Source organism: Eulemur rufifrons, chromosome 28, assembly GCF_041146395.1.
Source record: "Eulemur rufifrons isolate Redbay chromosome 28, OSU_ERuf_1, whole genome shotgun sequence".
In the NCBI taxonomy this organism is placed as follows: Eukaryota; Metazoa; Chordata; class Mammalia; order Primates; family Lemuridae; genus Eulemur; species Eulemur rufifrons.
Window position 1 is genome coordinate 64,012,209 of NC_091010.1, and position 26,775 is coordinate 64,038,983.

A 26,775-nucleotide genomic window follows, 5' to 3' on the forward strand; every position below is an offset into this window, starting at 1 on the left:
GCTCAGGTAAACCCCTGCTCCCTTCCCAGGTGGGGCCCGGCTTCCACACCTGCCTAGAGAATACTTTAGGCAAACGACAGTGTAAAATAACTACTGACAACGAACTGGTACTTTATTCGCTCTCTCATCTCTCACATGTACAGATGCTGAGTATCCAACTGTCCCACCACCAGGTAGGGGAGCCGAGGTTTGTATGTGCCGCTTATAAAATCTTGGGGAAGAAGCTCTGCTGGAAATGGGATGTGTCTTGTTCTCCAAGTCAGTAGAGTGACTGAGAGATGTGGAGTCACCTGATTGTCCCGCAGGAGAGCTGGACAGTGCCGTAGGAATCACCTAGTCCAGCCTTGCTTTCTACCTCTCCTCCTGCCCCCCTGTGCATTTCACACACGGCAAACAGATTCTCAATGTTGCAGACTTCTGTATAGCACTTTTGTTTGGTCAGTTCTGAGGGTCACAGAGGGGAATGGCAATGAGAAATGGATGGGGAGGGGGTGGCTAAGATATGCGAGACAGTCAAGGGTGCCTCCTGCCCAGTGGTAAAGCCCCATGGGCCGGGTCTGGGCAAAGTCAAGGTGAGCCAGCTGCATTTCCACCTTCCTGTTCCTGGTGCAGCCCTGGCCCCGCGGAGCTTCCACTGCTGCCGGCTTCCCCACACACTCCCAACCCCAGCGCCATGCCAGCTTTCCATGCCGGTGCCCTCTCTCCCTCGTCAGACCCCAGGTCCCTTGACACCCTGCTGTTAGCCAGCTCCCAGTCAGAGAACGAGTTGCACAGCTGATCTGACAAGGTCTGGTACAGCTTCATTCATGCCCACTGTGGGCTGTCAACTCTAGCAGGTGACAGCGAATTGGTCCAGGGAGAGAATCTTCAGTGGGAGGTGCTGAGCTGAGTGTCATGGGTGGGAGGGATGTTGGGGGCATGGAGGAGGACCCACAGAATCTTTAGTCCCGACTCAGCATCTCTGAGCAGCATCAGGTCAAAGGAATCAGTGAGTTCGTGCTTCTTCCTGTTCTTATATCACAACCTCCTAAGTCCAACTTTTGGGTCACTTGGGAAGAGGCTCCAGGAGCCAGAATTTCATGTCTTTAGTTTTCTTAGACTCCAAATTTAAACTGATCTCATTTGCATGCAAGACAAGAATAATGTGTCAAAGGCTGGGAAGGATGTAGATCAGTGCATCTTCCCTCCCGCATGTTAAAATCCCCTCCGTGCTCAGGCCTCTCCCCCAGAGACCCCGACTCAGTGGTTCCAGGAGGGGCCCAGACAGTGTATTTGTTGTCAGCTCCTCAGGATTCTCATTTGCAGATGGGGGTGTGGACCTCGGCACCGGCCGACAGTCCAGTGTTCTTTGTGTGTTTCATAGGTCATCCTTTGGCTGCCCTGGTGGCGAAAGTGGCTGCAGGTGAGAATTTTGTGTCCTTGGCTTCCCTGATCATCATCTTCTAGCTCAAGCCCCGAGTGATTTTTCAAAGAAATTTGAAACAGAGCACAACTGTCCTGTCTGGGTCACCCCTCTGAACCTGTGTTCTGGGGGAAGAGCCCAATAATGAAGGCCAATGAATTTACGTTCCGATTCCATTTCCATTTAGTCAAAGAAGGAAGTCCAGATAATCAAGTGATGCCAGCCTTTTTGGCTCTCAGCACAGACGCCATGAGCAAAGGGCAGGCATGCAGCCATTAATACAGCAGCGTCGCCAGGTGGTACCCAAGGCCGTGATTTTAGAGGGCTTCCACCATGATGAGCACATTCTTCTTCTCCACCCTTTCCCCTTCTCTAACGACCTCTGTCCTCCTTCTGTGTCCTTTCTTTCTGTTCTTGCCTGTGCCTTGGACTTCCAGAAGCTCCATTGAACTTTTCTTAGCACCACTTGGGGACAAAGGGCTAAAATAAGACTGATGCCAGGAGAGCCTAGCACAGCTAGATGACCAGGGCCAGTTGTCACACAGCCAGAAGATCTGATGGAGAAAAGCCAGCTGTTTCCATTGCCACTGGCATCACCTTTAATTTTGGGCTGAACGTTGGAAAGGAGGATAGACAGACAAGCAGGTGGAGAAACAAATCGACAGGTGGGAGGACAGGTGGACACAAAGCACATCATCAGTATTAGAGGGTTGAGTGACTCAGGGTGACATCTTTCTACCTTATAGTGAATTTTTAAGAATGTAATTTTAATAAATTACAACTGATGGTGGATGAATGCTGCCGTCTTCATATACACAGAGGCTCCACATTGGCTCAGCCTTAATTGGGAAACCTGAAGCAGTACTTTATTCAATACTACCAGTGACTGGACAGAAATCAAAGCTACAGAGCCTACAGCTAGGGAGTGACCAGTGGGAAGGTTCTGGCTTATATTAGATGAGAGCTCTTCTCAGCAGGCTCATGTCAATGATAGAATTCTCAAGAGAGATGAGAAATGTTTCAAAAGTCAGGTGTGTTCATGCCCTAATTTCCTAAGTTTGCAAGACTTTTTAGACTAGGGTATACCTCTGATATGTCCTAAAGCATACCCGAAGTCATTACTAAGTAATGACCAATGAAACCTTTTTGGGGAAAAAAAAAAGTGAAAAGAAATAAAAGGTATGAATTACAAAATTAGCAAGCTGAACAATGAAAAAACTGAAATGCTAAAATACATTTCTGCATCTAGAGAAATCTCCATGTGGCGGCATTATCACTAACTCATCTGGAGCGATTAGGAATCCCCCGCAGAATGAAATGCATGACAACATAACCTGTGTGTGGGAAATCAAGGCAAATGCAACTGATCACATACTGCTGGCATTTCCATATCTTAAGTAAGTCCTAAGTATGTTACTTAAGTACACCATGTAGTTTTTTAATTTTTAATTGATAAATAATAATTATGTATAGTTATGGGGTACATGTGTGTTATACATGTATGCAATACGGAATGATTAAATCAGGCTAATTAACATATTCACCACCTCACATAATTATCTTTTTGTGTGTTAAGAATATTTAAATTCTACTTTTTTAGGAGTTTTGGAATATACAATACATTCTTATTAGCTATCACCATGTTGTACAATATATCTCTTGAACTTCTTTCTCTTGTCTAACTGAAACTTTGTACCCTCTAACATCACTCCATCTGCCCCCACCTCTAGTAACCACCATTCTACTCCCCACTTCTATGAGTTTCACTTTTTTAGATTCCACCTATAAGTGAGATCATACAGTACTTTTCTCGCTGTGCCTGGCTTATTTCATTTAGCATACTGTCCTCTGGAGTCATCCATGTTGCAAAATCTCTTCTTTTTTAAGGCTGAACAGTATTCCATTGTGTGTGTGCACGATTTTTTTACCCATTCATTCATTGATGGGCACTTAGGTTGTTTCCATATCTTAGCCGTTGTGAATAATAATGCAATAAAATAGGAGTGCAGATATCTCTTTGGCATACTAATTTCAATTCCTTTGGATACATACCCAGAAGTGGGATTGTTGGATCATATGGTGGTTCTATTTTTAGTTTTTTGAGGATTTTTCCATAATGGTTGTACTAATTTACATTCCCACCAGCAGTGTGTAAGGGTTCTCTTTCCCCCCATTCTCGCCAATACTCGTTATTTTTCATCTTTTTTATAATAGTCATTCTGGCAGGTGTGAGGTGATACCTCACTGAAGTTTTAATTTGCATTTTCCTGATGTTAGTGATTTTGAGCATATACCTGTTGTCTTCTTTTGAGAAATATTTATTTATGTCCTTTACCCATTGTAGTAGGGTTATTTGTTTTCCTGTTGTTGAGTGATTTGAGTTCAGTACATATTTTGGATATTAGTTCCTTACTAGATGTATGATTTGTGAATATTTTCTCCCAATCTGTGGATTGTCTCAAGTTGATGGGGCTCTACATTGCAGAGTCTCCTAGTCCACAGAAAACAAAGAGGTGAACATACAACAGGACAACTATCAGGGATCAGAGGGTGCAGTCCGAACAAGAGTGCACGCATGCGCTACAGCTCCTCTCCCCCGCTTAGTGCAAAGAGAGTGGGAGCTAAGCACCTGCCCTCAGCTTCACCCTGAGGACAGAAAGAACTAAAACACACATCCAACACCCCAACATTTCCAGCTGCATCTAGCGGATCTGTAATCTTGCCTGACACAGGCTACTAACAAGACTTGGCACATCCTAATCTCCTGGGGTCACCAAAAACAGAGACAGCAGTTGGAACAAACACAAGATTTGAGAGGCACCTTAGACTCTCTGGCTGGATGGATTGGTGATATCCTTCTGTACAAGGCCAGTCTGACAAGACCGGGAGCAGCATTTATCTTATCTAATGCTCAGAATCCAACACAGAGTAGAAAAAAATGAAGAAACAGGGAAATATGTTCCCAATAAAAAAACAAGATAAATCTCCAGAAACCAAAATTATGTAGTTTAAAATCCCAATCATTTGTTCCCATGGTTGATTCTCATAACCCAAAGAGTCCTTTGTGCGTTTTTAACTTTTTATTTTGAGATAATTATAGACACATAGGAAGTTGCAAAAATAATACATAGAGTCCTGTGTAGCCCTCACCAACTTCCCCCAGTGGTAGCACCTTTTATAACTGCAGAACAACATCAAAGCCAGGAAGCTGACATTGGAACAATGCTGTAGACTGTAGACCTTATTCAGTTTTCACCATTTTTTGTATGTGCTTATTTGTGTATGTGTACGTGTGTATGCATGCACACGCACGTGTGTACTTCTATGCAGTTGGTTCCATGTATGGATTTGTGTAACCCCCACCATATTCTAGATACAGAACTGTTCCCTAACCACAAAGGAACAACTCCTTTACCCTTTATACTCACCCCCTCTCTGTCCCCTGGAAAGCACTAATCTGCTCTCCATCTCTATAGTTTGTCATTTTGAGAATTTTCTATAAAAGGAAGCACACAATATGGAACCTTTTGAGATGGACTTTTTCACTCAGCACAATACCCTTGAGGTCCATCCAGATTGTTGTATGTATCAATAGTTTGCTTTTTTCCTTTTTTTTTTTTTTTTTTTTTTTAGAGAGAGTGCCGTGGCGTCATGTGTGCTCCTTTTTATTGGAGAAGAATTCCATTTGTGTGGATGTATCAGAGTTTGTTTAACCACCCCCCACTGACGGACGTTTGGATTGCTTCCAGTCTCTTGCTGTTATAATTAAAGCTCCTATGGATATTCATATACAGATTTTTGTTTGAACGTTAAGTTTTCATTTTTCTGAGATAAATTTCCAGGAGTGCAATTGCTAGGTTTTATGGTAAATAGATTTAGCTTTTTGGAAAATGCCAAACTATTTTCTGGAGTGACTGTCATTTTACATTCCCACCAGCAGCATCTGAGAAATCTACTTTCTTCCCATCCTAGCTAGGTAGTGTTTGGTAGTATTTCTTATGTTAGCTGTTTGTAATTTTCAACATATAAATCTACATATTTTGTAGATTTATACTTTAAGTATTTCTTTTTCTGGAGTGATTGTAAATGACATGGTGTTTTAATTTTTGTTTTTACATGCCTGTTACTAGTACAGAGAAATACAATTGATTTTTGTGAGCTTCCATGAATTTTTAATTAAAATGAAATTCACTTTATATACTTTGGATAGGTGCGTGTGTGCGTGAGAGAGAAAGGGAAAGAGGAGTGAGAGAGTGTGTGTTCTGTCCTGCTCGTTAAAGATGCAGGCTCAGGATATCTCAGACCTAATAAATCAGGAATTTTAGGTTTTAGTGTTGTAAATAGTCAACGTCAATGTCACTCATAGATGATACATAAATGATAAATTCATGATGAATTTCTTACGGAGATTAACCCCCAAGAATAACTTAAATTATTTATTACTCTTGAATTTTGCCTAATCAAAATATTGCTTGGAATGGACAGCTAGTCAGGTTGAGGTGTGGAAATGGTTTTCTGATTCTAGCACTAGCAGCGTCTGGACGTATACCTCACAGGGATGAACAACAGCTCACAAAATCAGAGGACTTCCGCAAAACTGAGCAGATTTGGTAGCCCACTTCTCTCTAGACAGGTTGGCTACCAGAAGCTTATAAGTGGATTATTTGGAACTTGGATCCCGGTCCTGCTGGCAGGCCCACAAGAAGCAAGCAGCCTCTCTCTCCTCTGGGCTCCCCCGGCCCCAATCGCCACATGGTGAAATTGCCTGGATTTGCCTGGCCCTGCCCCTGGTGTCCCAGGCTGCCCCCGGCCCCTGAACAGGGCTGCACTTTGTGCCCGCCTTCTCCTTCCTCTAGTTCCAGTCCCACTCCCTTAAAGCAATGGCTCTCGTAGAGAAAGCGTGGGACAAAACGAATCTGTGTTATGTTTGAGTGACTGACAGGCTTTAATCTGCCTCTGGCCTCTTTGTAGTAATGAAATCAAGCATCTGTGTCACGGCACACCTCTGAGGTCTTCTGATGAGGAGACCACGAGGCGTCCCTGGTGTTTCCTTCCCCAGCCTCGACTGCACCAATGAGTACTTCGAAATCCTGGATGGCCCTCCCTCCTCAGCACAGTCCCTGGGGAAGACCTGCTCCGGTTTCTACCTCACCTACGCCTCCTCCTCCAGCTCCATGACCCTCGTGTACTTCCGCAGCGTCAACAACATAGGAAAAAACTTCCTTGCCTATTATTATTCTGCGCCCAAGGGTAAGAATAACGATTAAGAGCAACAGCCCTAGGGCTGAGCTCTCGGCCTAGGTGCCAGTTACCGTCTCGCCACTTACTCTGTGACCCTGGAGAGCAACTTAACCTCTCCCGGCCCCAGTCCCTTTCCTGAACAGTGGGGATAACAAGAGAAGCTCACTTCCTAGGTTCGTAGTGAGAGTTACACGTAATGACACAAGGGCAGCGCTCAGCAAATGATGGCACGTCATAAATGCCCAGTAATCGACAGCTTTGTCATGGGCTGTTTAGTTCCACATGCACATCTCGTCACGGTCAGCCCATTAGGAAATCGGTTCCGAAGTCACTCGAATCTAGTACTGGGTGGGTGCTTTAGGACCTACAGAAGAGAAAGGTGTGGCCCCAGCCTGAGAGAGGCTCAAGCACACCCTAGGGGGAATTCACGACAAACACAGGTGATGAGATTGGATGATAAAAAGAATGTCCAAGATGAAGGCAAACACATAGAGCAGATGGATAGACTAGAATATACTAAATGGACTGTGCATATATTTCAACAAAAGACATCGGGAAAGAGAGAGAGCAATGAAGGCTACGAGTATTAAGGAAACCACAGGGGGAACCAGCCTTGGGTTTGGCTTTACAGCCGGCCAGACTGTGACTGAAGAGCGCAGAGAGGGCAGCTCAGGTGAGAGAAGAGCGCGAGCCCAGAGAGGGGATGCCCGAGGTGTGCGGTGAGCAGGCAGGCGGAAGCCGAGCCAAAGGTTCCTGGGGAAGCGCAGTGTGCTCAAGGCTAGGTAATAACAACATCATCAGTACTGAAAATACTCAAAGGAACCACTGACGTTTATGGAATGCCGATTATATGGCAGGCAGTGTGTTAAGCACTTTCCATGAGTTATCCTCACACGGGCCCATGGGTCTGCCCCTTTTACAGATGAAGACACTGAGGCTTGAGAGGTTCAGTAATTTTCCAAGGTCCTGCGTTATTCACGCTGAGAGAAAACAGGCAGGACTCACAGAACCGCACATAAGCAGCACCTGCTTTGCCCAAGACGTTCAGGGCAGTGTCCTGTACTCCGAGCAAGCGCCAGGGTGACTCGCTGAGCAAGCTTGGGACACATGTTGTAAGACACATTGGAGATGCTCTGTGTCGTAGAGTGGATCAGGGAAAGTCACCTTAATTGTCGTCAAACAGCTATTGACAATGTTTTCCTTGTGTTTACAGAGGTAGCGTCGCAGACCCCACAGCTAATCAGTGAGTCTCATTCATGCTGTTACGTAACCTTCACCCCAGCTCATGTGTCTTCCTCTGTCCCCTCTCCCGGTGCTGTTACTGTCATCATTCGCTCTCTCCCAGAGATGTTTCCTACTTCCCTGTGTAAATCTGCCATAGCTGAGAGAGTCTGGCTGCAGTTTTTGCACAGGTGTGATGCCCATTCACACTGGAACCAAGTTACACCTGTCAACAGTCGGGCCACTGAATATTGATAATTGTCAGTTTGCTTTCCTGATTCCTTGTTTTTATCAAAGACAATAAGACACACCTAATCAGACACTGTGCATTTAGGGAAAGCTGACAACACGGGAGCAAACAGAAGAAACTGCTGTTTTCCCCAAAAAGACACTGATTGTGAATGTTTACATTTTAGCACAGAATAGCACAATTTGAATATTATTATATTTCCAGTTACTGAGCAGAAGAAGGGAATATTATTCTTGTTGGACCCCACACATTTGAGAAACATCAAAACACACATGAAAGGAGAGTTCACTTTGGGACGTCACTTATTATAAAGATTATAGGGAGAAAGAATCTGCCAGAATCCTGGCATCTCAAGAAGCTTGGGCTCAGAATGCTGCCCTCTTGACTTGCCAAGTCCTCCCTTTTGATTTAAGGGCATCTTCTTGTATCCACAGCCATCCCGACGGCAACACCCAAGACAGTAACAGCAAGACCAGGTAAGCCCTGAAATGCATCCATTCATTTAGCAAGCATCCTTTCCTCTCTGTGCCTGCTTCATTTGCAGAAACTTGGCCAACTGCAAATAGTGCATGTATTCACAAGTGAGCCAATTGAGTCTATCCAAACTTGTAGGGCCATTCCAAACTTTTGGGATCTTTTGGCTCTAACATCCCAGGACAAGCAAAATTCACTTTTTTGGTGCCTTTCAGAGTCAAAGCCTGAGCAGCTTATAGGCACCCTGTGTTGGGATTTTGCCTCTGCTTGTTATGACAGTTCTGACCACAGTTAGCATCACGTCCTTGTCACTAATGGCCTTTTCAAAGTGAGTGGCATGTCAAAGCCGTTCCAGAGGCAGTGAGACAGAATAATGGAGAAAAAAACAGTGGATTTTGGAATCAGGAGACCTGAGTTAGGTCTGCTACATACCAGATGTGGGTTTGGGGTGAATCATTTTGCTTTTCCAACTTTCAGTTTCGTTGTAGATAAAATTGGTATACCAATAATCTTTTACTCACCTTCCTGAGTTATTTTATAAATGTGAAGGTGAACACACACACACACACACACACACGCACAGAAAAAGGAGCTTCATAAAATCCAAGTCATTGTGCAAATTGTTTATAATGTTTTTCCAAATTTAGTTAAACCAGATTAGCACACACCTCTGGCAAAATACATACTTAATTAATGGACTTTTTAGGCTAAATGTTACTAACAATCCTAATGAGTCATCAACTTCCTGCCGGGAGGTTGATAGTTGACTAACTCTAATCGGGTTCTCCATCCCTAACAGTAGCTTGGGAATGGGGAGCTTGCTAGCTCACGGGAAAGGCACGGTGCCCCCAGAGGACAGCAGTCACCGGGTCTCTGTCTGCAGGGGACTGGCCAGAGCTGCGGCTGGTGGGCGGCTCAGGCCGGTGTTCGGGACGCGTGGAGGTCTATCACCAGGGGACCTGGGGCACCGTGTGCGACGACCTGTGGGACCTGCACGAAGCCGAGGTCGTGTGCAGACAGCTGAGGTGTGGTCAGGCCATGTCCGCCCTTGGCAAGGCCCACTTCGGCCCAGGCTCAGGAGACATCTTCCTGGACAACCTCCAGTGTGCGGGTGTGGAGCGTGCCCTGGGCCAGTGTGCACACTCAGGCTGGTCGGAGCACAACTGCGGCCACCACGAGGATGCCGGTGTCATCTGCTCAGGTATCCTGTTCCCTCTCAGTTGGGCACTGCCAGTCCCAGAGTGCTTCGAGACCACCCTGCCAGCATTCGGATCAGCCAGGGACAAAGACAGGGTCCTCAAACACGTAGTGTTCGATTTTTGCTGTATCTCCTTTAACTTGGTTAAAACTTAGCTTTGACTTGGTTTAAACTGCTAGCCTCAAGAATAAAACCTCCTGATTTTCTAATTTGGTAATAAGTATTGCCAAAAGTATGTGTGCTTTACTGAAATGTGCAAAGAGTGCGTTTAATGGTGGGAACTTTTCAGGAGGAGAGGCAGCCTGAGACGGTGAGGCTGGGGGGGGACGTCGGAGCCGCAGCCGAGTCTGGCTCCCAGAGCCAGCGCAGACTCGCAGGCTGCGTGTGGGCAACACTTAAACTCTCTCTTAGACAGAGTTGGTAATTCTGCCTTGTGACAATTTTTTTTAAATACTCTGGATTTACTCAGGTATAAGCAGTTAGCTAGGAGTGAATTAGCCAACTCAGGAATGTCCGTTAATAACCCTTTCTGATAATGAGATGCCTTTTGGTAAACTAACAGCTGTAATCTCCGATGTGATTTGAAAGAATCTGTAATCATAACTAGAAGTGGTGCCCACCAAGTAGAGTTGTCCGTGTAAGCAACAGCTCAACTGTATGTCAGCACTTGCTACCTGTGACTTCTAACTCAAGGCACATATTTAAAAGCGTTGTCTTGTGCGTTGGTGCATTCATCTACCCATCTGCTTGCGTGTGTGGCACATACAACCCAGTCACAGCCTCATGGGTACATGCTATTCCCAAGTTCTGATGCTCTAGAGGATGATGGCCTAAATCTGAGGTGACCCCAAAGACCCCCAAAGTGAAACTCACCTGCTACAAAATCAATAGTTTAAGCCAGATCATCCCAAATGTGCCCTTCATATCTGGACGTTTTTCCACAATGCGGCAGCCAACCAACGACCAGGGAGAAGCTGACTTTTATAGCCACAGACGAATCTGTTTCTCCCTGTGCTATGTTACTTAAAGGACTAATTTTTCCCCTATTAGATTCATAAACATGTATAAGGATATTATTAAAATCTTCATTTTCAGTTATTGAAATCAAGATTTTTAAAAATGCTGACATACTTATTCTCTCTACAAACAGATGCCGAGGAGTCACTTTTTAACAGTCCAGGTCAGTCACACCTTTTGTCAGTGGGAGGGAAATATTGGCTGTTCTTGATTTTGTCCTTGAGCTCCTTCTCCAGCTTTAAGTTCACTCCTCTAAACTGCAGAAAATTTCACACCACTGAGATGCTGTTACAAAGTCTTATCTGGAATTGCATTTGATTTTTACATGTGATGGTGGCTTTGCCTGTGTGTGTGTGTGTGTGTGTGTGCGTGCATGCATGTCTATGTATGTAAGTCTATAGTTTTTAGAGATGCACGCAGAATGAAATAGCATTTCATGGTCTTTCTGCATGTGCTATTCCCTCTGCATTAAAGGACTTTCCCAGCTCCTCCCCTGACTAGCTCCTTCTCGCTTTTTAAGAGGCATCTCCCCAGGCCCCTCCTCTCTACCATTCCCTTGGTAGAAACCTGTTCTTTTCCTTCGATACACTCAGCACAGTGTGAAATAGTGCACTGTGGCAGTGTCTGTATTTGACTAATTAACAGACTCCAGGCTCCCTGAAGGCAGAAACCATATCTCCTGGTTTAGAGCTGTAGCATCAGTGCCTACCGTGAAAGACAATCGCTAAGTACTTGAAATGAGATGAAATTGACTGAAGATCCCAAAGTCTGCAACTCAGGAGCACATGAGAAATGTGATGAACAAGCCCCAAGGCTCAAGACCAGGGGGGCTCCCTGCAACCTGCCTCTGAGCCTGGTGCTGGTGGACCCAGGTGGGGTCTTTTGGGGGCTCACAAACACACGTCTCTGTCTGCAGGAGATTGGCCAGAGCTGCGGCTGGTGGGCGGCTCAGGCCGGTGCTTGGGACGCGTGGAGGTCCTCCACCAGGGGGCCTGGGGCACCGTGTGCGACGACCTGTGGGACCTGAATGAAGCTGAGGTCGTGTGCCGGCAACTCAGGTGTGGGTGGGCTGTTTCTGGCCCGGGCATGGCCTACTTTGGCCCGGGCTCAGGAGACATCTTCCTGGACAACCTGCAGTGCTCCGGGGTAGAGCACTACCTGGGCCAGTGTGTCCACTCTGGCTGGTCCGAGCACAACTGTGGCCACCATGAGGATGCTGGTGTCATCTGCTCAGGTACCTCTCCCCTCTGAGGCAATAATTTCTGATGCTATGGTTGAATACATTTTGAAAAACTGTGTGTCCTGGGTGGAATTTTCCTCCATCCATCCATCTGCCTGCTCTAGCATCTTCTCTGGACCAGGCCTTGGCCTCAGACACAGGCCCTACCATGTCGCACAGGGGAGGCAGCTCTGGGGTTGCACAGGGGAGGTCTCCAATGTTAGTGAACACCAGTACCACCTGGGGCATTAAATAGAGATTCCAGGGAACCATCCCCAAGGGGCTCAGAAATCTGCATTTTAACAAGCAGTCCAGGGATTCTGCATAAGAGAGGCCAAGGGCAGTTTAGCCCTGGCTGCACAGGACGGAGTTGATCCAGCATCCATGGCCAAAGACCTTGTCAGAGGGAGGGCCAAAGTTGCCTGGGGGGCGGTTCTGGTACTCTGGGCTCCTATACTCAGAAAGCCCATAGTCCTCTCCTCTTTATCCCCTGCCCACACCCTTGTCACTGCAAAGAGATTGACCTATTGCCTTTTATTATGCATTCAGATGCAGAAGACCTACCTTTGCCCACGCCTCCAGGTATGTCCATATTTTTTTTCTAGTCCAGGCAACTTTCCAGTAATAACAATAACAATAGCAGCAAATACTTATTAATACTAAGAACCAGACACTATTCTGTGCCATCCACATATATAACTCTTGTAATCCCCATGAGAATCCCTTGAGGTAGATACTTGGATTATTGGTATTTTCCAGATAAACTGAGACACAGAAAGTTAGCAAGGTGCCAGGGCTGGCTAGTAGGTTTGAACCCGAATTGGCAGTGCTCTTGGCTGTCAGTCTCATTACCGTACCCATTCACAGGCCTGGCTACACAAAGACCAGGCAAAATTAGAGTAAGGGTGGGGAGATGTTTTGCTCAGATTATTGCCAATCATCAGGACAGTCCTAGAAAAGGGCATTATATGTTATATTGACAGAAGAGAAATTTGAGACACAGGAAGGTTAAGTAACTTTCTCAAGATCACTCAGCAAGTTAACAGTGGAACCAAGTTTTGACACTGATCAGTCTGACTGCAAAGTACATGCTCTCAGGGATCTTATGACTTTTGCCTATTTTTAAATATCTTATAATTTAATGATTGAATGATATTCATTTGTAATAAAAACCAAAGATTAGAAAAATCAGACCAACACATGCACTGAAAATTCTGAAATGATGCCAGAGTTGAATGAAAAGGTATTTTGGTTTCATTGCAACAGACATTTCTGTGCATCTTCTCAGCAGCAGGCATGATACAAGGGTTTCTGGATAAATTATTTCATCCTCACAGTTGAGGATTAGGGAGATTAAAAAGCCTGCCCAAAATAACCTGAGTAGAAGGTATAAGAACTGGAATTTACAAGGCCATCTCTTGCTCTTTGAATGCAACTGGCTGCCTCAGAGAACACACACAAGTCACAAGTCATTGGTATCGAAGGTATATCTCAGGAGTAGAGCATTTGACTGCACAAGTCATTGGCAGAAACATCTCTCTCGGGCACTTGCCTAGAGAAGACCTTGATGTGTTCGGGGTGTTCCTGCAGGAAGGCCAGCTTTATGTGTTAAGGTCATGAGTGAGAGTAGAGGGGCTGTCTAAAATTAAAGGGCCATGGTTAGGATCAAGGGCAGTGGACATTCAAATGAAGGCTCATCCATAGTTTCCTTATTTATGTAAATTACATGGATGGCAGAGAAATGAGGATAACAATGTAGAGTGAAAGAATTCATCTGGTTACATATTACTACCCTAAAACTTAGAGGTTTAAAGCTCACACCATTTAGATATATGTCATAGCTTTGTGGGTTAGGAATTTGGGCAGGGCTCAGCTGGGAGAGTCTTCTGCTCCACAGAGCATTGAGCAGAATCACTCAAAGGTATTCATCTGGTGGCTGGTCTGAAGAGTTCAAGACAGCTTCACTTACATGCTCAGTGCCTTTGTGGGGTTGGCTGGAAGAATGGGCTCATCCAGGGCCCTCTTCCATTCCAGGTGGTCACAGGGCTTCTTCACATGGTCTCTCCAGCAGGGTAGTCAGACTTCTTATAAGGTGGCTTACGGATGCCTGAGTAAGCCAGTGTTCCCAGAGAGAGGAAGGAGAAGCCACCAGTCTCTTAAGGCACAATGCTACTTCCTCCATGTTCTGTTGGTCAAAGCAGTCACAGAGCCTACCCAAGTTCAAGGGAGGGAACCTAGACCCCACCTTGTGAAAGGAGGAATGTCTAAGAATTTGTGGCCTCCTTTAATCTGCCACAAGACCATAGAAAATAGTTACTCAGCACCTTCAGACTCTTCTCAGTTTGCACTAAGTACATGGAAATTTCTAAGGAAATCCTTTACATTTCACTAACGTGTAGATGAAACTAAATGGTTTTCCCTTGGATGTCACCATTATCTCCTCTTTTTTTCTCTCAGGTCCTTCTACAACTTCTCGAGATCATATAACAGGTAGTCACTTATTTTAAATTAAAATGATAACTCCATGCCAAGAGAACCGTCACTGCAGCCCAGGACATAGCACAAGTGTGGGCGAGGGGCCTGCTTCTCTGCTGCCATTCTGTAAATACTGACTTTTTAACAAGAGGATCAGGCTAAGAAGGGGGATGTGTATCTGTCCCCTTCAGAGTAGGAAAGAGGGTAACAGGAGACTTGAAGAGAATGTGGCTCCTCAGTCCATCTGGCCCCACTCAGTCCACCTTCTTTGGGTATAGTCCTGTAGGAGGCACCAGCCCATCACCCCCCGACACGTGTAGAGTCCAACTCCTGGGGGTTTCAGTGTCAGTCTGACCTGGCCTCATTATTGTAGCCCCAAAATACTATTAGCGGTAGAAATACAGGGTGACTGAGAGCATCACAACCCCCTGCCATCCATCTCGGGCAAGACTAGGAATCTCAGGGATTCCAGGAGGATCACACGTTGGTCAGGGCGGGGGTGGGGGGGGGGTGGCAGAAAGAAGAGAAATTAAGCAACTTAATAATTTAGGGACAAATTCAGTAAAGCACATTGTATTTCAAATTTCCTCCAAAATAATTTGATGGTTCTAAGTTTTCTGCTTCTTTGTGTGGCATGCTGCTTTAAATACTAGGGGGATAAAAGAAAAAGGAAAAGGAAAAAAAATAAATACATATGTGTATGTATGCATATGTCTGCTTATACTAATGACAACTAATATGAAAGAATTAGATTTTACTGTTATCTTGTTTAACCCTTAAATATCAAAAAATCTGCAAGTTCCTGTCTCAGAGCAAATTCTGAGTTAAAGGAAACACAATCTACCCAACAAAAGTGATGAAAAGGTACTTAAAGGAAGTTCCAGTAATAATTTCCCCCAAACAGCCCAAATGTCCCTTTCCTTTCATCTCCAATTCATTGGCCCCTTGTTGTTCTCTTGCTCCCCAAACCTCCTGAAACTCTTCCCTTTCACAGGCACGTACAGCCTCTGAGTCTTTGTCTCTCCTTCCCAATCTCTCATTTTGTAGGTCTGCTCTGCCTCTCTCCCAGCAAGCAAACATCCTTCTACTGTAGAGAGGAGGAGGAGGAGACAGTAAGCAGAGAGGACAAATACAACTTTTTCCTTATCATGTGCTGGGAGAGAGGGAAAAGCAGTGAACTCTCACATACTAATCTTTTTTGGCCCATCAGAATTAAATTGAATAGACCCTCCTTTCCAAGAGACATTTAAACCAAAGGTCTACTCAGATAGCGTGTGTGTCCCCACCCAAGATGCTGCTCCCGGACTCCACCCAACCACTGGGTGGGAGCTGGTCTTTACTAGGATTACCAAGTGACACCATGTAGACACATCCTGACATCCTTTTTCCCTGTTGTTTCAGGTGGAAGTAACTCTTGTGGAGGGGTCATTTCTAGTCTCTCTGGCTCATTTTCTAGTCCACAGTATCCAGAAAACTACCCAACAGATGTCCAATGTGTCTGGGAGATCCATGTGGATAAAAAATTTCGCATAGAACTTATGATTCCAAATTTGAAGTAAGGAAACAACTTTGAAAGAGAAGGTTCTATCTAAATAAGGATATTGGTTTATGAGATCATAATAAAGATATTTCCTTTAGTGAAAAACATTTAAGGGTGAAACCAGAAGAACACAAAACTCTATAGTTTTTCCAAGACAAAGTTTGGGTTAATTTTGTAGCACTATCCAATGAGTTACTTCTAGATTGAAAAATTCAATAAGTAGTTTATTAACATATTTGATTTAATGTTATTTTGATAGTTCTTTCTTTTTGTTTGTTTTCTAAAAATATCAGAAAAATCTCAAATAGCTTTGTTTTTGTTACATACTAAGTACCAATATTTGTCTTCTTAGGCTTTCATTTTCCTTCACCTAAATTTTAAACAAACAGTAAGCACCTTTTTATACACACATATTAGCCAACTACTCCAGCCCTGGGCCCTACTTCTTCTAAATGTTTTACAAAGTGAAAGGAGACAGTACAGTTATTGCCTCTTCTCTGAAATGAAGATAATAAAATGTTTCAAAGTCACTGCCATTTTTATCTCTATGACCTAAAATAAAAACTGACATTTTTAATGTTGACTATATGCTCAGACTTTAAATGCTTTGTCACATGTCAGGGTTATTGTAGCCCAAAGACATATGTCCTTATCATTCCCATTAGAGATGAGGAATCTGAGGTTCAGAGAGGTTAAGTAACTTACCCAAGGTCAACCCATCTAGGTCTGTCTGATGTCAAAGCCGCGTCTCCTCACCAATATGTTTCTGCAAGCAGAGTCTGTACAAAGCCCTTCTTCTTGTTACATATGCCATACATCCTGTTACAAACACAGCAAGACTGTGGAATTTCATGTTAATCCAGCTTTAGGCATGCACTGAATTGTTATTCTGTCATGACTATATGAAGGCCATGGATTCAGAATGCTCTAAGCTAAAAAATGACCTAGCACATGTTATCGTTGTTGCTTAAAAACCCTAGAGCACAATTAGCTCACAATGAGGTGAGAACCTTGAACTCACACCTCCAAAGTCTGTCATGTTATCAGTTGTCCATTCCTTCAGAATCAGTCCTCATCCATCCTTCATGATGCCATATGGCAAATACTTTTATATATGCTGCTATTAGTTTTATTTTAAAATAAAGTTTTGTCTCCCCAATAATTGGGGTATGGCAAATATTGTGAAATATAGAGGTAGAAAAATCTGGCTGTGATGTCTGTTATGTGCCGATCATTGGTGTGATCGGACTGTCATGAATTTAGTTGTGGTATGAGTTAGTATTTCCTAATGTCCTATGTAGGTTGTGATCAACCAAAACCACTATGATTTTAAATCCATTATAAGATTGTAACTATAAGCTTCACACATTCCTCAGCCAAAGAAAATAAAGTTCTGATAGGGCATCTGAAAAAATTAATATTTGACATATTAGTGTACAATTTAAATATAATTCAAATATTTAGTCTCAATGATTGTCACACTTTTTGAGCATTAATATCTAGGAAGTTTCTAACCTGCCAGTAACCCTCCACTTCTATTCCCCCCAGACTGGAAGATATCCTTGGCTGTCCCTATGACTCAGTTGAAATCTTCGATGGCCCCAGAATTGCCTCGCTCTCCATGGGGAAGTTCTGTGGTCTAACAGCTGTGATATTTTTCTCCTCCTCAAACATCATGACAGTGGTGTTCCAAAGTAATTCTGTTATAACCAACACTGGCTTTAATGCTCTGTTCAATGCTATTCCACAGGATGAAAAGGAGTCAGGTAGGAAGCTTTGGGTAATTTTTCGTTGTTAAAAACAAGACAGTTTCTAACTTGAGAGATTCCCTTATAGTAGAGGCCTGGGATAGTGTTTTTAAAAACCCCCACGCTTAGCTCATCAGCCCTGCTCCATAGGTACTAGATTTTCCCCCTGGGAAGGCCACAGGGAAAGCTATAATAAGGCAGTGATATACATCCTGTATGTAAATGGCCGCAGTGCTGCTGTGTGTGTGCAGGGAAAGGCTGAATGCTATGAAGGGTCTTGGGGCTGTATCTGCCATCACCAACCTCTTGGGAACTGTCCAGAGTGCTGAATTGCAGAATTTCTATACTCCTATGAGAAGAGTCCACTTCCCTCCACCAGCTGGCCCATTTTACACCTTGCATGAATTGGACCCCACACTCACTCAAATGAGAGACTTGGGGACTCCTGTTAGCGATGGAACTATGGACAGTCATTTCAGAGCCAGGTCCAATTTGCACCCTGTGAGGACACTGCCTGCCAATTGTGGGACTTCTGATGCTCACGGGCCCCTGCAGGGACCCCAGCAATCCTTTCAGACCACCAGAAAACCAGGTAGTAAGCCCCTGGATGCAGTTTGGGGCTTGTTTGTTTGTTCTGAGTAAGGGAATTCCTTATGTATTTGGTCCTCAAAGCTATATTTGAGACTCTGTCCTGGGGAAGATAAGTAAGCTCCAACATTTGAAATCCAGAGTACTCATTAACTCAAGACCACCATTCACTCACCCAGCAATAGTTACAGAGGTCCTACTATGTGCCAGGCCCAGTTGTAAGTGTGGAGGCCCGAGCAAACAGTACAGCTCCCAGCCCTCTGGGAGTTTACATTCTAGTGTGGATGTGGGTGAGTGGAGGAGAGAAACAAGTACATAAATAAGATGGTTTGGGTAAGGATGATAAAGGGTAGAGATAAGGGCTGGGAATAAAGAGCCGGGTGGGAGAGTAGAGGGTCCCAGGGGTGGAGGAGGGGCTACTGTGGACTGGATGAGAAGGGGTGGCCTTTCTGAGGAGGTGGCCTGAGCTGAATGACAGTGGAGGGCGTTCCAGGCAGAGAGAACAGCAAATACAGAGGCCCATGGCGGGAAAGCCTCGGGCAGGTTGGAGCAACAGAAAGAAGGCCAGTGTGGCAGAGCCTGTGGGCACAGGAAGGGGTGGCCGTTCCTACAGTGCCTGTAGAGACAGCAGGTAATTCCAACCAGCCACAGCCCTGCAGCCCAGATATGGCCATTGCCACTGGGCTCTATGAAGGCACAGCCACCCTTGTGGTCCAGGGAAACCTGCAAAGATACATCCACAAAAGCAGCTGGGAACCTGCTTCTCCATAACCCAGCATGTGACACAGGGAATGTCACAGCAAGATCTGCAGGAACCTGAACTGCCAGATGCTGAACTGGATGCTTTATACACGTGCTCTCATTGGCTCCCCACAGCCCTCTGCAAGAGATGCTGCTAGAGTCCTTGTTTCACAGATGAGGAAACTGAGGCCCAGTGAGACAAAGTAACTTGTCAAAGTTTACACAACTAGGGAGCAGTAGGACTGGGATTCAAACCCAGTTCTGTCTCACTCTAAAGCCTGTAAGCCTATTAAGTGATCAAGATAGCTTTCAGGTTCTGCTCCTGTGTTTGCCTTCGCCACAGATGCAGGAGCTAGAAATCACCTCCTGCTGAAAGCTTTCCATACCCAAACATCAAATCCTGCTCTGTTTAGAAGATGAGCCAGTGCTGTGGCTGGTGGGTGGCTCGGGCTGGTGCTCAGGACGTGTGGAGGTCCTTCACCGGGGGGTCCGGGGCACTGTGTGTGATGACCTGTGGGACCTGAGAGAAGCCGAGGTCGTGTTCCAGTGGCTCAGGTGTGGACGGGCCATTGCTGCTCCTGGAAAGGCCCACTTTGGCCCGGGCTCTGGAGACATCCTTCTGCACAGCATTCAATGTTCAGGAAGTGAGAAGCACCTTGGTCTCTGCCCCAGTTCCGGCTGGTCAGACCACAATTGTGGCCACTATAAGGATGCTGGCGTCATCTGCTCAGGTAGCCTCTCCTCCTGTGGTAGGTCTTTCAGCCAGAGGCATCTTGATGATGGATGGAGGCCACGCACAGAGCAGGGCCAGGGAATCTCAGGCTAGTGCCCAACAGATGAACGTCCCTTCAGCAAGGTGGACAGAGAACGCTGTGAACCTGACTCCGTTCTGAAGACAAACACACCAGAGCTTCGCAACTGGCTGCTTCTGTTCTCTGCACCTCTCCCAGGCCTGGGGCTGCTTTGCCGGAGTCCATGGCCCCAGTTTTGCACTTGTGACATGCTGCCTGCCTGCTTGAGACCTGCCCACACTAGAAAAACCATCATTTCTTTGTCCTCATATAATTTAATTTAGATTTTCCTAAATTTATTGTTCTTTTATGCAGATGCTGAGCACTGGGCTCCAGATGTGACTCCTGCACCCCCAGGTATGTCCAACACTGTGAATTTCCACCATCTCTGCAAAGGTAAAAAGAAGTCTAACCTCCGTCCTGACCTAGACACTGGCGGACGATGACTAGGCTGACAATTTCCAATTCTGGCTGCACAACAGAATCACCCAGGGAGCTTTTGAAATCCCTGATGTCCAGGCTGCACCCCAGACCGGTCACATCAGAATCAATGGGGTCACTCCATTTAAAAGGCTCTTGCCATTTAAATCTTAAAGGAAATATTGTGCATCAAGCATTTTAACAAAAGAAAATTGCTTCTGAGACACTTTAGGTTAGGAAAACATTATTCTGCGGATACCCAACACTCTTCCCGGCAAGGACTAAGGACAGGCAAGTTGGTGGCATCCATCACCTGCACTGCTCTGCGCCTTGCAGCAGTGCCGGCCCAGGAGCGAGACAGCGGGGAAAGGGATTCTCACACGCACCTGACCTGCTTGCGTCAAACTGCTTCCCACTAAACCCCTAGTATAAAACCCAAATAAGTACCGGCATTCCAATGCACGGGCTTTCAAACCTCGGCACGTGCCATGCGGTGGGGATGGAGGATGCATACAGGCTGCAGAAACAGCCGGCCCTCGGTATCCGGGGGTTCCACATCTGTGGACTCAATCATCCTCAGATGGAAAATATTTGGGAAAAAAAGGATGGTTGTGTCTGTACTGAACATGTAAATACTTTTATCTTGGAATTATTCTGTAAACAATACAGCATGACAACTATCTACAGCATTCACATTGTGTCAGCTGTAACAAGTAATCTAGAGATGAATCAAAGTGTACAGGAGGGTAAGCTTAAGTTACATGCAAATACTATGCCCTTTTAGACAGGGGACTTTAGTATCCATGGCTTCTGGTATCCTCAGGGTGTCTTAGAATAAATTCCCCTGGATACCAAGGGACAAAGGCATATGCCACGTAGAAACCAAAGCTAAGAGGACACGTGAGAGGGATAAGAAGGGACGTTAAACAACAGAACACTTGTCCAACCTACCCTTCCCCACCTTGGCTCTCGGCGTTCTGATTTGTGACCTTCTGGATTTCGGCACTTGATAAATTCCTACGGACACAATGATATGTTCATGAGCCCAGTGATGCTTCTGTAGTTCCTGGTGACTGGTCAATCTGAGGATAGCCGTTGGCTTGGCAGAACCTAGCACAGAAGAGAAAACAAGACATGTAACTGTGTGTTGTCCATGATTTCTTAGCAAATCAGCTGAAAGAAGGGGAGAGGTTCCATCCCAGATCAGGGAGAAAAGGGAAATGAGTGTGTGCACACCACTTACTAAAACTCAAGGCCAGGCACAGTGGCTCACACCTGTGACCCCAGTACTTTGGGAGGCCAAAGTGAGAGAGGATCACTTGAGGCCAAGATTTCGAGACCAGCCTGGACAACATAGCAAGACTCCTGTCTCTACAACATAAATACATAAATAAATAAAGGGCAGTAATGGGCTCATTCATTTGTACTTAAGCATGAGATGATTTTGTGATGCTAAGCTCTCCCCTGATTTTCTTTGGTTTTGGTTTTTTGCAGCTGTCATCACTCCAGCCCCTATACCACAAGGTAACTTACTTTCATTGAAAGAATAACCTGTAAAGTACTAAGTTGAGTGGAGTCAGTGTGATAATTCATGAAAGCAGAATGGACTTCTGTCTGCCCTGGCTGCCACAAGGAGAGGGAATGGGTGGGACGCAGCCCCCACGGGTGGTTTGCGTGGCAGGAAGCTGGGGGGAGCGTTGAAGCATAGACCACCATGCACACATGCCACACACACATCCAGTCCCATCTCCAGTCCCACCCATGATCAGTTTTAGGGTCCTGCCTGCCCCATCATGCATCTTTCATCCTCCCTCACGCCCTCCCAGAGGCACAGTCCCTCACGTTAGCCAAGCCACAACTGTGTCTACCCCCTTCTCATCTTGTGATTCCGCCGTTGAGTTTGACGGCATTCGGGACTCCACGCCTAGGAAGATGCAGAGCGCGTGCCTGGAGAAGCCGACTGCGCATCTCGCATCTGCTTTCACAGGAGGAAGTAACCCTTGCGGGGGAGAGATTTCCAGTCTCTCGGGCTCTTTCTCCAGCCCTTGGTATCCTACAAACTACCCCACTGACATGGAGTGTGTCTGGGTCATTCACGTGGCCGACGAGTTCCGCATAGAACTGGTGATCCCAAGCCTGAAGTAAGAGATTTGTCTTTCTCCACTTCATCAAGGCCAGGTTAGATTTGAATCCCAGCTTTCCTCAAAGATGCAGCCTTCCTGGAGGACAGATCTTTTCCTATTTTGGGTGATGCATGGTCTGGTCATCTGAGTTGCAGAGAATCTTTTAATCTCTTTGCTCGATTTCCCATGCAAGGAGAATACCCCGTGAGCCTTCCTGACACCAGCCCATGGAGCCCCCGCCGAGGTGACCCGCGCATGGAGACCTCACCCCTTCACTCTCAGCCAGCTCCGTTGGAGACACGAGCGTCTTCCTCATTCCCGTTGTCTGAGCTTCATTCTTCCCGTTGATGCTGCACAAATCTGCTTCCTCTTCCCTTCAGAAATTTCTATCATGTTCCTTCCAAGATTTTTCCTCTATAGATTAAGCCGTTCACTCATCCCTCCCATCATGCACCTTGCACTTTCTGCTTCTTTCCCCAACCATCATTCATTCTTAAGGAATTCATCCTATTTTAATATATATATTTATGGGCATATATATTTATACATATATTTTTCATATGTACATACAGATACTTAAGTAACTTTTGTATGAAAATATTGGCCGGGCGCGGTGGCTCACGCCTGTAATCCTAGCACTCTGGGAGGCCGAGGTGGGCGGATCGTTTGAGCTCAGGAGTTCGAGACCAGCCTGAGCAAGAGCGAGACCCCATCTCTACTAAAAATAGAAAGAAATTATATGGACAGCTAAAAATATATATAGAAAAAATTAGCCGGGCATGGTGGCATATGCCTGTAGTCCCAGCTACTCGGGAGGCTGAGACAGGAGGATCGCTCAAGCTCAGGAGTTTGAGGTTGCTGTGAGCTAGGCTGATGCCACGGCACTCACTCTAGCCTGGGCAACAGAGTGAGACTCTGTCTCAAAAAAAAAAAAAAAAAAAAAGAAAAAAGAAAAGAAAATATTACTTTTCCTAATAATGCTTAACCTTGGTTTCATCTTTCCGTACTGGGTTGCATCTGGGTCATTCTCTCTTCCTGATTTTGTCCTGCAGTGTGACCCAGACCCCTGCCACCGCTTTCCATCTGTGTTCATTGACCACAGCAGTTGAGGGTCTGAGTGGTTAAATGCTGCCTTTAAAAATGTAAAAGGGTATGAAGTAGAGTAGGGGTGGATTCAGTTGGTGTTTCCTGGTAGCTAAGTTCCTTTTGGATAGGGAGGACATAAACTAGTCCTCCCTGGAGGTGGCAGGGTTAGAATTACAGAGTCAGGGGACATTCAGGAGACACTCGAGGTAAAGGGGAAGAAGAGGGGAGAGACGGAAAGCCAAGACAGCAGGTGAGAGATGAGAGCCCCACAGCCTGGGGCAGTCCTGGTAGGGAAGGACAGGATGGCAGACTCAAGGCCAAGTGACCAGAGGTGGGTGTGGCTGGAAGGAGGTGGATGCTGTGCAGAAGATGACGCTATTTAAAACATTCTGCAGATTTCGTTTGGGAGATTAACTTTGCCTTCGCATCCTCAGATTAGAGGACATCTATGGGTGCCCTTATGACTTCATTGAAGTGTTTGATGGACACCAAACTGCTGCACTCTCCATGGGCAGATTTTGTGCAGGAGCAGAGCTCACATTCCTCTCCTCTTCAAACGTCATGACCGCAGTGTTCAGAAGTGACACCATGGTCACCAACACAGGGTTTTATGCCCAGTACAACTCCGTTCAGCAAGATGAAAGGGAGAGTGGTGGGTATCCTTACCTTGGACATTGGGAGGAAGTTAGATCTCATTTGTGATCTTTCCCTTTAAGAGAAGAGATTTTTTTTAAGAGACGGGGTCTTACTCTGTCACTGAGGCTAGAGTACACTGGCTCCATGATAGCTCACTGCCGCCTCTAACTCCTGGGCTGGAGCAATCCTCCCACCTCAGCCTCCCAAAGTGCTAGGGTTGCAGGTGTGAGCCACTGTGCCCAGCCTAAGATCTTTAATTTTAAATATGGGGTCTTGCTATGCTGCCCAGGCTGAACTTGAACTCCTGGGCTCAAGCAATTCTCCCATCTCAGCCTCCCCAATCACAGATTACAGGCATGGCCCCCACACCTGGCAAGAGAAGAGATTCTTTCTAAATCTAACCTTCATTAAGGCCATCCTGAGTGACATCCACAGACACTAACAGCCCCCCACTCCCACCTCTCTCCCCTGCTCTGCACTCACTATCACTGTCTTCTACCAGAGCAAACTAGCTGAAGGAACAGTTGGTTGAAATCTCACGTCTAACATTGGCCATGGGCACAAATGGAGAACCCAAAAGAGAACCTCCTTCTTCTCCAAAGAAGGAAAGGAGGACTCGGTAGGAAAAATCCTTCTGGGCCAAAACTATCTCAGACTACAACTACCTGCCCTCCTGCCCCCAGCCACCCGCCCATGCTTAGGTTCTGCGGCAGGAAACGGGGAACACTGCAGAGCTCCCAGTGGCTTATGCTTAGGGTGACGATATACTTTATCCTCCTATGGGGACACTTTTGAGAGTTTCAAAGGAACTCTGAAATAATTAACAGGCACTGAGTGATCTACAACAGCCATAAACTGGGACTATTCCAGGCAAATCAGAACCCAGGGCCACCCTAATATGAAACATGTGCCCAGGTGCTGGAGAATATTTTCTACCTGCAGAAGGGACAGCACCACAGCTCAGAAGCCCCTATTTTCCTGTCCCCAGATATGTCCCTGCGACTGGTGGACGGCAGCCACAGGTGTGAGGGCCGGGTGGAGGTCTCCTACAATGGCACCTGGGGCACAGTGTGCGATGACAGCTGGGACCTGATGGATGCCAGGGTGGTGTGCCAGCAGCTCGGCTGTGGCGAGGCCCTGTCGGCCCCAGTCAAGAGCTACTTTGGTGGGGGCACTGGCCACACCATGCTAGATGGCGTACAATGCACCGGGAACGAAGTCAAGGTGTGGCAATGCATGCACAACGAGTGGTTCTCCCACAACTGTGGGCACCACGAGGACGCCAGCGCCATCTGCTCAGGTGAGTGCCTGTGGGCACAGGCACATCTCAGGGACAGGGAGTCTCCCCCATCAGCCACCCCTGGGAAGGGAGGTGTCAACACCAGCAGGCAGTTACTCAGAAAAGAGCCCGGGGCTTCAAGCCAGCTTCTTAAGTCAATTTGCTTAAGAGTTGGTGCTCTTTCTCCTACATTGCTGCACCTGTTCAAGATCCCACCTGGAAAGCTGTGATGAAATGATCCTGCTCCTGGAATGATAAGCAGGATGCTGGCAGTAATGCACTCTCCCCTGAATAGGAATAGTAGATGGTGTCCAGCAAGCGCTAGCACCAGGCTCTGTGCTGAAGCCAGCGCCTTCATTTCTCATTTAATCTTCGCAACTGCTAATAACCTAGAGACTATTGGCATAGGCATTTGATCAATAAGGCGACAGAGGCACAGCCAAGATCACACACGAGTCCATACTCTGTAAGTATTGCCTCCTTGACATACGGCGTTAAAGCCTGAGCTCGACTCTGTTACTAAAGCTCAGCCAGCGCAGTAACTGACCAAAAGCAAACAAATACCATGTTTCACCTGAGCCATCGTGAGATGGAAATTCAAAGTGTGCCCCACACCCAAGGCACTGCCTAGGAGGCCAGTCTGGTAACCAACACTGATGGGCTTGAACACCGTGTCCCACTGCCCCGAATAGAATACGTTTGATTCTGAACAAAGCACCAGATTCTTTTTATGAATTGTGTGACCACCTGACTTAATCTGTCTCTCATTCTCTCTTCTGCCTTTGAATAGGTGTCGATGGCAGTTCACACCTCGGACCCACAGGTACTGCTTTTCCATACAGTTCAACCAGTTGCCAGGTCGGTGATGTATGTGAATCCTGGCCACACTTCAATCCTGAAGTTGAGGCCCCATCAAATTAAATTCTCTGTTGCTAATTAACAAGAGCAATGCAGCCCACGAGGGTTGACAAAATGCTGGGGCCAAGGGACAGCATGCGGGGTATTGGTGGGAGGGAAAGTTCAGATTCACCAGAAGTGCACTCGCTCTCGGCCACTGAGATTCCCCGAGTCAGTCAGTGTCTGCTGGGAGGAGAGGGTTAACTGCTTGCGGGAATGATCGCGCTGTGTGCTGTGACACGCTGGAGGGAACAAGGAAAAAGACATCCCAAGGCCAGCCCTCAGCCAGCTGAATCCAGTGACACCCACCCACGCACGGGGTGTGCAAGTGTCCAGTCACCTCTGTCCATCGGGGCACAGAGAAGTCAGACATTTTGAGTGTCAGTGTTCCTGAGTATTTTCAATGAGTATCTGGATAAAAGTCTTTGC

General features: G+C 46.1%; 1 protein-coding gene across 1 annotated transcript; it reads left to right on the plus strand.

The window, feature by feature from the left end:
* The first annotated feature begins 1,191 nt into the window (after positions 1-1,191).
* LOC138376159 (putative DMBT1-like protein) lies at positions 1,192-20,744 on the plus strand. Its single transcript, XM_069460184.1, has 14 exons — positions 1,192-1,402; positions 2,652-2,799; positions 6,462-6,652; positions 7,857-7,886; positions 8,549-8,590; positions 9,472-9,789; positions 11,720-12,037; positions 12,572-12,604; positions 14,480-14,512; positions 15,899-16,052; positions 17,586-17,803; positions 19,528-19,845; positions 20,221-20,301; positions 20,605-20,744. Exons 1-14 carry the CDS (start codon positions 1,192-1,194, stop codon positions 20,742-20,744), a joined length of 2,235 nt encoding a protein of 744 aa, XP_069316285.1.
* The last annotated feature ends 6,031 nt before the right edge of the window (positions 20,745-26,775 follow it).